The sequence below is a fragment of the Octopus sinensis genome, linkage group LG2 (assembly GCF_006345805.1).
Source record: "Octopus sinensis linkage group LG2, ASM634580v1, whole genome shotgun sequence".
NCBI classification, from domain to species: Eukaryota; Metazoa; Mollusca; class Cephalopoda; order Octopoda; family Octopodidae; genus Octopus; species Octopus sinensis.
The window spans coordinates 154,237,826-154,251,935 of record NC_042998.1 but is presented as its reverse complement, the minus strand read 5'-3'; the positions used below and the strand labels follow the sequence as shown (position 1 = coordinate 154,251,935).

The following is a 14,110-nucleotide window of genomic DNA, read 5'->3' as shown; positions in this document are numbered from 1 at the left end:
ATTTCAACATAAGCATTGTAAAATCTGACTTTTATCAAAAGAGAGAATCACTATATTGCCAAAAGAGATAATAGTTCCTTAAGCTCTTTTCCTTCCCATCCTTACACTGTGCAATACCCATTTTCACAGATAATTAGGTCACATAAGTAATAGGACCTGCCAGTTATTTCTAGAATAGCATACAAAATAATGCAATTCATTGGTTTCTTAGTACTATCTACTTTGTGCTTCAGCTATATACATAGTCTTTTTTCTGTCATATTGCCTGTGATTCCATAGCATTTTTCATGTACCTGTAATTTACATTGGGTACGCAATATATAATTTCTACCTTACATATCAAACATGACAGTTGAATTTTGTCTTCTTTTCTGCTAACTAGGCATGCTTCTGTAATTAGAACTTTGCATGCAATTTTTTTACTGACTCAGGCCTGATATCAGCAGTCAGGAGTTATTACTGACAACAAGTCTGCAATTGCCCTGAGGACTATAATAAATGAAAAGCTGAGAACTGATGGAGACTTTTCTGCATATTAAATTCTCACTAAACTCATTATCTTTCACCTTGCTGACAGTACCCACCCATGTTGTTATAGTTCTCAGAAGCCACTCATTTATACAGTTTTCTTTGCAACCTTAAAAAGCCAACATATATAGTAGCTTGCTCTTAAGAACTTCTGCAAGAAGAGAGTATCAATGATTTCCTGTCATGGTATAAAACTGCATCTCATCTAAGTTAATTTTCCTTATACCGCCTTCATAACTTTGATAATTTGATATTTCTGTAGTTGCTCCTTTCTAGAAAATCTTCTTTGCCTGAGTTGCAGCTGATGATGATACTACTGCACCAGTCAGCAAGTATAACACTGCTGTGTTCTTCTTTCCTATCTTTAATGACAGTTTCTGGTTATATACTTGTAGAACGACCGTGCGAAAAGGAGAGGTGACGAATGAATGACTCCTTTAAACACCGCACAGTTGCCTTACAATAAAAGCCAAAATATAGATAAATGTATACAAGTGCCAGGAAGGAATAAGGAGAAGACAATACAACCATAATATATTTAAGAGAAAGGTTTTATTTAGATGATAACATGTGGGTAGCAGAGTGTGTGTATGTGTGTGCATCATAAGTACATATAAGATAGAACAATAATAATAGACAGGCTGTCAAGCATACATAATGTGTATGTGTGTACAAACAAGGGTGTATGTGTGTAAGATAAAATAGAGCAATAGAAAGTCTACAACAGGACATTAGAAGTTCAGACACAAGATGAAGATAATACCAGTACATAGTACTTTGCACAATTGAAATTGAGGCGAACAAGGCAGAGCCAGTTACTACGCATGTAGAGGTTGTGGCTTCTATGTTGTGCCAGGTTACTTGGTACAGAGGGTTCTTGCAGGTAGAGCTTACTGTTAACCATGGTGAAATATTCACAAACAGTGAGAAGTTAGACCTGGGTGAATATTGGCGTTGATAAGATGAAGGCGACAGAGATGGAGACAACGTTAAGATTGAAGGCGACATTAAGATGAAGGCGATGGTGGTGGAGGTCCTGAATACTGCTGGTGTTGTCTGTTGCTGGAACTGGCTGTGCTCTGTGGTCAGTAGTGAGAACCAAAGATGAGATAGGGTGAATCGCTGAAGCTTTTATAGCAAATTATAGGCTCCAGAAGAGAATTTAGAAGACTGTGTCATGGGACCTTATCAGAAGGCGGTGATTGGTTGGATCACACATTGGCGCAAAATAAAGCAAGAGACAAACTGCACCAAAATCAACCAATCAGAGTAGTGGACACAACAGGGCTCAAGCGACCGAAGGTTAACTGTTATCTACTACGTCCATATTTATGTTATATATGTCAGAGAGAGAGAGGATTTCACTAAGGGCAAGCTACATACTCAAGTAGTCCCCATTCTCTCCCACACATTCTCATTCAGTAATATTTCATTTTCATTTCTGTTGCCATTTCTTCTTGACATCAGTGAGGGCAGGTGCACCAATGTTGTTACATACTTTTCATCAATAATGGTGTGATTTACACAGGCAAACTGTTTCATAAGTCAAAAACAATACCCCCAAAAAACATAAAAACATACCTCTGATCTTCAAGGGGCAGACATGACTTTCAGCATCTCTCCTTGTTATATGTACTTGATGTCTAACTTCTCTTCTAGCTTCAAAGTATTATTCACTGTAACCCTACCTCTTGGCTTTTATGGTTGTGTTTGATGGACCATTTCACCATCATGTCAGCCACTGCCCTACTAAATTTTCCAACAATAAGTCTGGTTTTTAGCTTTCATCAGGTTGTCGATTGTTATAGTTGCTTATTTCATTCTCCTTGTTACTATAAGTGAGTATTCCTCTTCAAACTTACATATAGCAGATGGTTTTTACAGCTTCCATGCCTTTTCCATTTTGTCTTCTGGCACAGAATTAGGCTCTTATCTTTAGCCTTCTCAGTGTCTTCAAAACAACTCACTGAGGTTCAACTTCAGCTAGGGGAACAAATAAAAGTCACAGGCAGCAAGGTCTGAACTGTAGGGAGGTTGGGGGCTACTTCTGTAGGGTACTCTATTTCTTGGTTTCTGGATCATGACAGTTGATACATCTTTCGTCACGGGTCACCAGAGACTCAAATATTCTTAGGTTGGAGGTAATGAGCTTAATCATCATCTTGCTTCCACCAATGCAGCTTTCCTTCTGTTTGTCATTGAGCACCCTGGAAACAAACTCTGTACATATTTTGCACATGCCCAGATCTTGATGAAAACATGTGTGTATTTTTGCTACATCAACTCCAAACTATGCTTTTGTCTTTATAGACACACAATGGTCTTCATCCAGAAAATTGCAAATTCTCTCAACCAGCTCTGATGTACTGATGTCCTTCTCCCTCCCATACATTTCTACCATCTCTCACCTCTTCTCTACCATCTCTGAACCTCCTCTGTCAGTGAAAATCATGCAATGCATAGATCAAATCTGTGAAGGGACTGATCTAGGAAAATTTCAGTGGTTCCCCAGTGATGCAAAAGTTTAAGAACAATGGATGGAGGGGATGATTTGACATAGTTGCAGAGCTATGTAAATGAAAACACACTTTAGCAATGAAATATGCTCCAAGAGTTCTTTGGTTTAAGTATATAGGTGATTTATGAATAAGAAACTAGTAGTTCTGGGGTTAGGTATATAATTCTCAATATACTAGTCATTTCATATTTGAAGAAAGGATACACAAATATTTCTCTGTGATATATAATATTTCAATATTTAAAATATTCTTCTTATTCATATAGAAAGAAATGGCACCAAATTTGGAAAGTCTGAGAGAAATAACCCAAAGCTCAAATTCTGTAACATCAGAGGTAAAATATTTCAGATATTTTACATGTGAGGTTTAATGGCTTGATTTCTGATAATTTGAGCTCAAATTCAAAACTTAAATCATTACTCACACATATCCAGTTTTATCAGGTGGTATAGGTTAGACAGATCTTCAGTTTAGCATATGGCTACTCTTCTCAGCTCAATCCTGTAAGCATTACTTAATTCACCTGATCCAATATTTTGATATCTAATTTCACATCTTCCTTTATCTTTTTCAGTCACTAATATATTCCACTGTCATTCTACAACTTATATCAAGAAAACACCATAGCTTCTTCTCTAAGCATGAGTAGCTCTTAACTAGAGCTGGGTTTCACTATCATTGAGGACCTCTCCAGGCAAAAGCATGTCCTTACTATAGTTAGTATTATATCCTAGATACTGGTCCTTCTATTCAGGGTCAGAAAATATTTCAGCTCTTGGCAGTTGGTACAAAGGTCAAATAAAATGGTGCTGTTGTTACACACACAGACATCCTAGACTGCATCCAGATAAAAGCCACTTGACTGACTGACATAGTCATATTTGTAGTAGGCTCCTGCCTTGGGATTACTAGTTTTGTGTCTTCTTTTTATGTCTTTTCTATTGTTGCTATAATGGGCTCTGTTCCTCAGTACCTTCTCTGTACTTCCTCTGCCTCAGACATTCCCATCTCTCATCAAAAAGTTTTTCAACCGTCATTTATTGTTCATATTCAAAATATCATTTCTCCTGCTCCATCTGTCATTCCAAGTTAATATTGCATATTCTGCAAGTTAATGTGATAAATTGGCAAAGTTGTTAGAGCTTAGAATTAAATACCCTGTGGGTAATTATTCTGTGCTCAGAATTCAAATCCTACAAAAAGCAACTTTGCCTTTCATCCTTTTAGAGTTAATGAATGGAATAACAATCCAGGGTGATAGGTATGCAGAACTATTAGACTATTGGACATGGTGAGTCCCTTCATGTGACTTTACTAAGATGAATAATGCTGGCAAAATCTGCATTCTCAAAATTGTGTAACATCTTGAGAAACCATGCTATGAGTTTCAAGACCAAGATCCATATATGGAGATGCTATGCCTACCCTGTGTTAATATATGGAAGTAAAACATGGTCTATAACATCAGAAATGAGAAGGTGCTATGATTTGTTCTTAAGGAGAATATTGAGGATATCATAATATCCTCAATATCTAATGAACAAGAGATGACCTGGGCTGTGGTAAATAGGAAACTGTTTCATGAGATAAGGGCCAAACAACTGAAATTTCTTGGTCATGTGATGAGGAAAAAGGTCCTGGAGATCTTAGGGATGACTGGAAAAATTGAAAGGAAAAAAAAAGCAGAGGAAATTAGGAGGATGATATGGATGTTAAGCTTGACAAACTGGTTGGAAGAAAGAGGCATCAAACATTAGGAACTGGAACTTACTTAAATTAAAGAACAGAGAGTTGTGGCAGGATATGATCACACATCCTACATTCTGGACATGGCACCTAAAGAAAAAGATGAATATCTTTGAAGCTGACACAAAGAGACTGAAATTCTGGAAATCCAAGCATTTTCAGTTTCTTATGTGAATTGGTAGATGTTACTTGTTCCATACTTGCAGAAAATTTGAACTTGCAACCTAGCATTCATTAAATATCATTCTTAAGAAGTGAGTATATTTATATGGTCTGAGTTTTATTTTTTCAAAGCTGAAATTCTATTGTGTTGTAATGTATTTATACAAACTTAAATGGTCAGCCCTTTATTCATCAACTTAAGAAATCATCTATCATCATTATAACATCCTGTGCTCTTTTGATTTACAATGCTGCCCAGCGCTCATCTCCAGTTATCTCACTCTTCAAAATCTCATATTTTGCATAAATTGGCTGCCTTGGAAGTAGCTTGGAACTGCATGATACATAATTCTACTCAAGTTAGAATGATATATTTGTTACATACTGCTTTTTCAAACTGTTTTTTTGTTTTTGTTTATTATAAAATATATTATAGCTTCCTGATCCTGAAGAAATACTACAAACATTTCAAGAAGGTCAGCGCCAAGGGAAGTGTACTCTTCCAAACAATGTAAGTACATTGATATTGTTACTCTTTGAACACTATTGACACTTTTGTGACTTTGTAAATAAAAAATAAAAACAGTCCAAAGTATTTCTTTTGTAGCTCAGACATGCAGAAAGCATACTATCTGCAATATATGGCTAGCAGAAAGAACTTGCAGGAAATAAACTCTCCTGCCACTGGCCCCAATATTTTAGGTAAACTCTATGAGATATAGATTTGTGGCATATTATGTCACTGCTAACCTGCCATACATGCTTGTGTTTGTTTCTTGCTCACATACACTGTTAAGTATATAAACACATACATAAATAATATGAAAATTTGGGCTCCAATTCACTTTGGCCTTATCTGTTAAATGTAATTCAATTGGTCATGAATTACTGCAACAGCTCAAACTGTTAAACAGTATTCATGTTAGCTACAACTACTCTGTGTATAAATTTGAGCCAAAATGTAAATTTATCTAACAGAAACTCACTTTGAGTCTATTTTATTGGTTATAACTGGTCACTCAGCAACCATTGATCAGTTTCTCAATCTCTCATGCTGAACTTTAGAGTACTATAGTTTGAGAATTAGTGCAGAGTAAAAGGTAATGCATATGAACACATATACATGATGGTGTTAGGAAGGGCATCCAGTCATAGAAACAGATAATTGGAACTTGGTGCAGCCCTCTTGCTTGCCAGCTCCTATCAAACTGTCCAGTCTGTACCAGCATGGAAAATGGATGTTAAATGATGATGATGATGATGATGCCACTGCTGGCTACATCATTATTTCTCTCTCTCTCTCTCTCTCTCTCTCTCCCTGCCTCTCTCACTATTTCTCTCTTGCAACACAAAATAGTAGATACACATACACACACATTCTTTCTACATTTGAAAGTTTTCATGCTTTATCAATTGGTTAGAAATACTTTTCCATAGAGTCAACTCATCTAATTATTACCATTGAAATAAACTTTCCTGCAGCAACTTCTGTAGTATATTCTTTATTCCAAAAACTTTCTTGATTTTGGCATTCAGAATAACTAATTCACACAGTAAGTTTTACATGAGTGGAGTAGTAAGTTGACATTGAAGAGAGACACGAGATGCCACAAGTGAGGGAAGAAGTGACATCAAAGCAGGTCTGCTTCTTTCTTCAAGTGGCAACCAGCGACAACAGGCATGCATAATGATTTCTGGTCTATTGTAGATTCTGGCCAGGAGGTTTTGGGTTAGAGAAAGTGTGCAGGGTTGCACAGAGTTGCAATCAAAATGTTGAGTAGATTTCCTTCTTCCAAAGTTTATTTTGCCAGCTCAAGATAAGTCTTTATTTTCCCATCCTTCATACAACAACAGGTACAACCTGACCACATAAATCTCTAAATGTTATCTGTCTATTTGAACTGCTTCATGCTGTTCACTGCCTCTTAGTGATGCACTATGACAATATACACCAACTACCATGCATATGTCTGATGCCAAAAGATACAAAGTTTTTTTTGCTTCTTTTATTCAGTTAACTAACAAACATTCAGCATTTTCTCACAAAAGAATGCTAACCTCTACCAAATGATTTTCAAATTGTCAATCAACTGCTATCTTTCAATTCAACACAGAATAACAGCCCTCTCACAGCAAATCCTGATGCTCAGTTCCCTACCGAATATATTACAAAAAATTTTAATTCACAATATATTAAGAGATATGATCAGCTTCCATCTCTTATCAAACAAAGACTTCATTCAGTATATCTCACAGAAATAACAGCTGATTGGGAAGATGATGAACTTTCAGATCAATGGTTAAATTCATCTTCTCTTCATTTTCAGCTTCCACATATTTATTCAGCCATCAGCTCTACTGGGCACTTCTAGAGGTATAAATTCAGCATTGTTGAAAACATAATCAATCTATAGTCAAGTGATTCCACAAAAACTAAAATTATACGAATATCATCATAAGCATTTTCTCTCTCTTATTTTCTTGTTTCTCATTCATTTATGGCTTGACATTTCATTTATTTCTCAACTGTTTTACATAGATATTTTATATTTCTTTCACTCTTGTTAAATTCCTGCTTTCCATGTTGATTATGTTGATTTGTTCTGCACATTAATGAAAACAGAAAACATGATCACTCTTTATACAGTATACATTTTTAGAGTTTCAGAGAAATTATATTAGCTGTTTCTTCAACTACTTTTTTACATCAGCTTGTGAAAATGCTGAATCAGCTCAAGTGTATTAAGACTTCATTTAAGTTTCACCACTCATCTATATTTACTCAAAGACATACAAGCATATTCATATTCAAATTTACTTGAAAATTTGCATCAAAAATGTCTCTCTCTGCTAACAATCATTGCACTCATAATTTGGTATAGTGACTCTCTTCTGCACATTTCCATGATAGTTTTCCATAACATGCAAAGCAACTAATACTTGTTCCTTTTTGTGTTTGGTTTGTTTCATCACACACACAAACACACATTTGCTGTAGCATTTTCATCAATCTTCGGTTGTTGCTAGTGGGAGTGAAGTATATTTGACACTTCTATACTTGGTTCTTTTTGACACACATTTTCAAAATATGAAAATTTTGGTTCCTGTTCACTTTAACCTTGCTTACCCAATACTCATCTGTTAAATATAATTCAACTGGTCATCAATTATAGTAACAGCTGAAACTTTTAAATAACATTCAGATTAGCTGAACAAACCTAACAGAAACTCAGTGTGGCTCTATGTCCATTCATTAGAGCCTCTCATGCTGTATTTTGGGGAAATACAGTTGTGGGAATCAGCACATTATTCTCATACTGACAGCTTTTGTTGCATCATCATTGTTGTCGTCGTCATCATTTAGTAGCATCCATTTTATATGCTAGCATGAGTAAGATGGAATAACTGGAGCTGCAGCAGCAGGTTCCAGTCTGTTTTGGCTTGGTTTCTATGGCTGGATGTTCTTTCTAGTGCCAATCACTCCACAGAGTGTATTGGGTGCCTTTTACATGTCACCTGCATGATTACCTTTCATAAGTTACCAGCACTGACTGCAACTACAATTTCACTTAACTTGACATGTCTTCCCAAGCACAGCAAATCACCAAAAGTATTGGTTTCTTGTTATTACCTCCATGAGACTCAACATCCAAAGATCATATTTCACCACCTCATCTCACATCTTCCTGGGTCTACCTCTTCCACAGGTTCCTTTTATAGAGATTGGCATTTCTTTATGCAACTGTCAATGTTGATAAATATTGCATGTTGATAAATATTGTAGCAGTTATAATGGCATGACCAGCATTATCAATGTTTTTAATACAGGTTGTTTACCCACCAAATTGCTATGGCTACTATTCATTCAATGAAGTTGTTGAGCAGTTATGTGGATACAGAAAAATTTATAAAGTAAATAGCAATTTTTCTTTCCATAAACTTTTCACTTAATATTTCTACCACCAATATTCCAGAAGAAATTCCTATATAAATGTCACCATTTGTAGAAAGAATTGTAATGTTAACATCTATACTTGCTGAAAAGATGGTAACTGCCACTTATTGTGAAAGATGTTAAATTGCATAACAGACTGGTCATTGAGGCATATACCTTGTTATGCATTTAGAAATATTATCTAGCCTCATACCAGGTTTGAACATCCCATCTTTTATTCAGGCATTGTGTTATTTATGACTACATTATGTAATGTGTCATCCTTTATTTTAATGAGAGTAAGATTTTAGGGAGTTTTGAATTACATAGAGATTGCTTCATTGTATGTATTAAGTTGGTGAGATGGATCCCTTCTCTCTAGGGAAAAGCCAATAAGAGATACTGAGTCCGACTCTGCAAAAAATAGATAAATAAAATAAATAGAGAGAGAGAGAGAGTGAGAAAGAAAGAAAGAGAGAGAGAGAGAGAGAGAGAGAGAGAGAAAGCACCTTGGACAAGTGTCTTTTACTATAACCCCAAACTGATCAATGCTTTCAGAGTGAATTTGGTAAACAGAAACTGTGTGGAAGTTCACTATAATACACTCATACATGCATAAATAAACACACATACACACGTGTGTGTGCATGTGTATGTATCTTCACCTTTATGTCTGTATCCACTACTACTTGAGAACTGAAGTTGATTTGTTTGATTAAACCTTTCAGTCATTAGACTCCTGTATGGCTGTAGTCTAATGATAGAAACAAGTAAAAGATATAAGAAGAATCACCAAAACAGTTCACAAATTTTGCTAGAACAAAAAAAAAATATAATCTTCAAGCCTGCATGAAGACTCATTGATAATCAAAGAACAGCAGAGGAAAACTGGGCCATTGAGAAAATAAAACTTAATTCCAAAGTGTTCTTCTCAGCATAAGGCTGCTGTCTCATCTGCTGGGTTTTTAGTTGATGAAGATAGCATTCTCCATGGTGCTGCAGAAACATGGGCGAGATTCTGTTCTACTTTCAGCAATCTTGTTATGGCTGATCTGTGAAGCAAACCCTCTGCACACCATATCTGACACATCTTTTGGCACCTTAGATAACAGCTATAAGCAAATTAAAACCAATTCAGTTGTGGACCCTAGTAGGTTTCCCTGTGAGATTCCTGAAGGAGTGTTGACATCAACTCATATTTCCTTTAGCTATTCTCTGGAGGAAATTACTGGATGCTGATTATATTCCTGATAAATTTCCATCTCAGTCTTTTGTCCCAGTTTTCAAAAAAAGTAAACGAGTCACCCAGTGATTTACTGACCAGTCTCACTTGTCATATCATCCAATTATTTGAGAGAGTTATTGAGATCTTGAGCAACTCACTTCCTCAAAAATAAGTTTCCTTAATTCCAATCAGGGTTTCTGCAATGGCAGGGACAGCCTAACACAACTCCTGACTTACTTTGATGACATTCCAAAGGCTCTGGGAAGGTCTCTAATGCAGGTAACATGTACCTTGACTTCAGGTATATTCCTTCCAATTCCAACATGAATGCTATGTTATTTATATACTGTAGAAAATATTACAGCAACATTGGCCAATTGACATTAGCATCAACTTTAAAATTCACCCAAGGTTTGGTCCTTGTGCCATTTGTCCTGTACAAAAATCAAGCTCATGTCACATCACAATACTAAAAATTATTACATCTCAACTGGCTCTACTCTCTTTAATAACTCTTTACTCAAATGGGTTATAATACCCAAAGGACAACTAACATGAAACATGATTAGGTATTTAAGTATCTAAGTAACCACTAGGCAGATGGCTTAGTGATTAGGTTGCTGCACTCACAATCACCAGATCATGGGTTTAATTCCTGGACTGGGTGGCGTATTGTGTTCTTGAGCAAAATACTTCATTTCATGTTACTCTAGAGCTATGTGGGGACTAGCATGCCATAGAAAAGACTCAACATTTTCTCTGTGTGTTGTAAAAGGCAACTAAAAGAAATTAAGATAGGATTTGCACTCTGACCTCATAAAACTCTCACAGCAACAACTACCCAGACAGGCCCATGGATTGGAGGGTGCAAAGGTGTCATCCACCAACAAGTGGTGAGTGCAGTGATATGCTGTTACAAGTACATGCCCCCATACTAATATATCTTTAAAAACTATCGTTGAAGCATTTCACAAAACAGCATAAAAATATTCAATCTAAACTACACATCTGAAGTAGCCAACTTGATTAAAGCCAAAAAAACATTCCTGGAAAAAAATATGCAAATACCTACATTCAACATCAAGTAACTAAATGGGGAAATAACAAAGAAAATAAACCAATGAAAAGCAACCAGCAAACATTGGTATATAACATGAACCACAAAACAAGAAATTAAACACTATACAATAATTTAGCAGCCTCAATAACTCTTACAATAATCAGGCCATAACACAAGATGCAGTACTAAATTAAAGGAACATCACCACATTCTAACAGCTAGAAAATTTCCAGTCACCAAACACCACCACAGAAAACAAATGGAAAAGCAAAATAAACAAATCTTTATGACTTAAACCTTCAAACACTCGAAAACATCAGGTTCAAACATACATCTAAATATGGTCTGAAAAAATTATTTCACTCACTGCTATACACAACTATTCCTACATTTCCTACTATTCCTATTTTTTCACACCTTGGATGCTGTAAGCAATCTGAAAGCTCGCAAAAATATCGACAATTTTAAGACCTAAAGGAAAAAAAACAATCTTTGCAGATCTTCAAAAATCTAAGAGAGACTTAATCTTGTTGTCACCAAATCACAACATGAATGCAGACCACTACATTCAATTATAAAACTACTCACTAAAATAACTGAAACAGTACATAATAGATTTAAAATCCACATTGCTTTTTATGCTATTCCTCAATCCCTAAGTAATAAACAAATCACAAAAAAATTTAAGTATCGTCAGAATATCAAGGCCTTGAAAGTATTTAAGTATCAAGGCCTTGAAAAGGAAAGAATTTGTTGACCATTGTTGGCCATTGAAAGGGAAAGAATTTGTTGGCCTTGTATAATTGATTATATGTAGGATCTATAATTTCCCAAATGCAAGAATTCATCTTTTCACACACTTTTAAAACTTATATGAATACAAACATACAAAACATAACTACATCCAAATATTCTACTTTTCCACAGATACAACGGCACAGTTAATTCTGATTCTATACCTCCCTGAAACTTGTCTTCAAACTACCTTCACAAATGTATATGTCCTTTATAATTGAGGCTGCATCCAAATCAAGAAATAATGTGTATTTTAATTATTTTCAGCATTCCCAGAAGAAATTAAATTGAAAACTTCTTAATGGTAATAAAAATTTTAAAAACTAAAGAACTATTTTGTTTTAATTTCTTTTTATTTGAACTATTGAGTGATAAATTCTCTTGGTGGTATTTGCTATTACATTCTGAAAACCAACAGAAAAAAGAAAGATGTGTTGAGTTACACCCTTATGTTACAGGAAGGTGAATATAAGAGAAGTGGTATGGGTGTGGAAAATCATGGGAATGCAAAGTAGGTGGCTGATGAATATGGATGGGGATAAGGGTATTGCAGTGAGTGGTGAACATGGTGGGAGTGTGGTCAATAGTTGAAGGCAGAGGAAGTAGGTTTGGGTGACAGAGGTAGCAGGAAGCAGTAAAGATATGAAGTGCGTGGCAATGAGGTTCAGGTGGGATACACAATGCAAGTCAGTGGTAGATAAGTGTGGAAATAGTGGGAGATGAATTGAGGTAATGGAAGGAAATCTGCCATTAACAAGATGAGAGGTGCACAAGAAAAAGGGGAAGTGGAAGGGATGTTCAGTATAAAATAAGTGGTCTGGAATTATACTGAGAATGCATAAGATGAAGGTGGTACCCGGGAGGGTAAACAGTAGGGAAATGGAATATGTTCGGTTCATTTCTCATAGCTACATCAGTTGAGTGAGTAGTGTCATATTCAGAAGAGTGATGGAGGGGAGGATGTTAGGGAGATGAGGAATGAAAGGAATGGGTGTTAGGAAGGTAACTTATGAGAGGAGAGACTCATCAGGGACAAACTGGGTGCAAAGGAAGATATAAGCAATATACTTTAAGGACCTCATTTTTGCTTTACAAGTACAACAGACAGTCATCACAGTCCATTGTCATTTTTTCAGTGAGGCTCAACATCTAGAGGTCATTCTTCATGACTTCATCTCACATCTCTTCCTAGGTCTCCCTTTTATGTGGATTCCCTCTTTATGTAGCTGTCTTCATCCATATGCATCACATGACCACACCAGTGCAGTTTTCTCTCTTGCATACTATATCTGACACCTTTTATGTTCAATTTTCCTCTCAAGCCAATAAGCAATGAATATAATTCATATAATAATATTAAAAAAATATAATATAATAATAATGAAATTATTGTATACAGTGCTCATGTGCACCACAACTTGTCAAAAGTGTGTATGAAAAATATGCAGTAACGTACAAATGTCTGGGAAATGAACAGTGTATGAGTCAGATACATGCTTGCATGTGTATGAAGGGGAGAAAATCAGTTGTAGTGTTGGTGAATCTCAGGAAGCATGGAAGTTTTGAAGGATGCAGTGCTCTGACAGTTAACAACTGATGCCGGCAGTTTGTTCCATGCTTCAGCAACTCTTTGCGTGAAAAAATGTTTCCAAAAGTCATGGGAACTGTGGTGTTTTCTGACTTTGTAAACATGTCCACGGGTGTTAGAAAGGTGGAGTTTGAAAAGGTGCTCAGAGTTATTGTTAGTAAGATGGTTAATAATTTTATGGGTGTCTGCCAAGTCAGCTGCCAGATGCCGGAGTTTCAATGTATCCATGCCAAGGGAAATAAGGCATTCAGAATATGGAAAATGCCTGATGGAGGGCATTCTCTTGGTTGCATGTTGCTGACTGGTTTCCAGATGATTAATATCCTGGGCAATATAGGGGTTCCAGACCGGTGATGCAAATTCCAGGTGAGGCCACACCATAGCTATATAAAGCCTCAGATAGATAGCCAGAGAGCAGCTCACAAAGGACTTGGTAAGTGATGCCAAGACACCCTCAGCCTTCTTGGCAATTTTAGCAACATGTTTTGTCCAACACAAATCACTGTTGAATGCCCAGGTCATGTTCACAAGGAGACTTTTTGAGATTAGTTAT

At 36.1% G+C, this 14,110-nt stretch overlaps 1 protein-coding gene across 4 annotated transcripts in view; it reads left to right on the top strand.

Annotated features, from left to right (window-relative positions):
- The window catches only part of LOC115232368, a 32,021-nt gene extending 19,746 nt beyond the window's left edge, over window positions 1-12,275 (top strand). For 3 of the 4 annotated variants that reach the window (XM_036500280.1, XM_036500277.1, XM_036500278.1), the window contains exons 5-8: window positions 3,313-3,381; window positions 5,392-5,466; window positions 8,784-8,867; window positions 12,237-12,275. In XM_036500280.1, the coding sequence (XP_036356173.1) occupies window positions 3,313-3,381; window positions 5,392-5,466; window positions 8,784-8,867; window positions 12,237-12,260 (252 nt within the window). In that variant the 3' untranslated portion in view covers window positions 12,261-12,275. The remainder of the gene's footprint in view (window positions 1-3,312; window positions 3,382-5,391; window positions 5,467-8,783; window positions 8,868-12,236) is intronic. The other variant, XM_036500286.1, reaches the window with a different exon arrangement.
- Window positions 12,276-14,110: the final 1,835 nt, after the last annotated feature.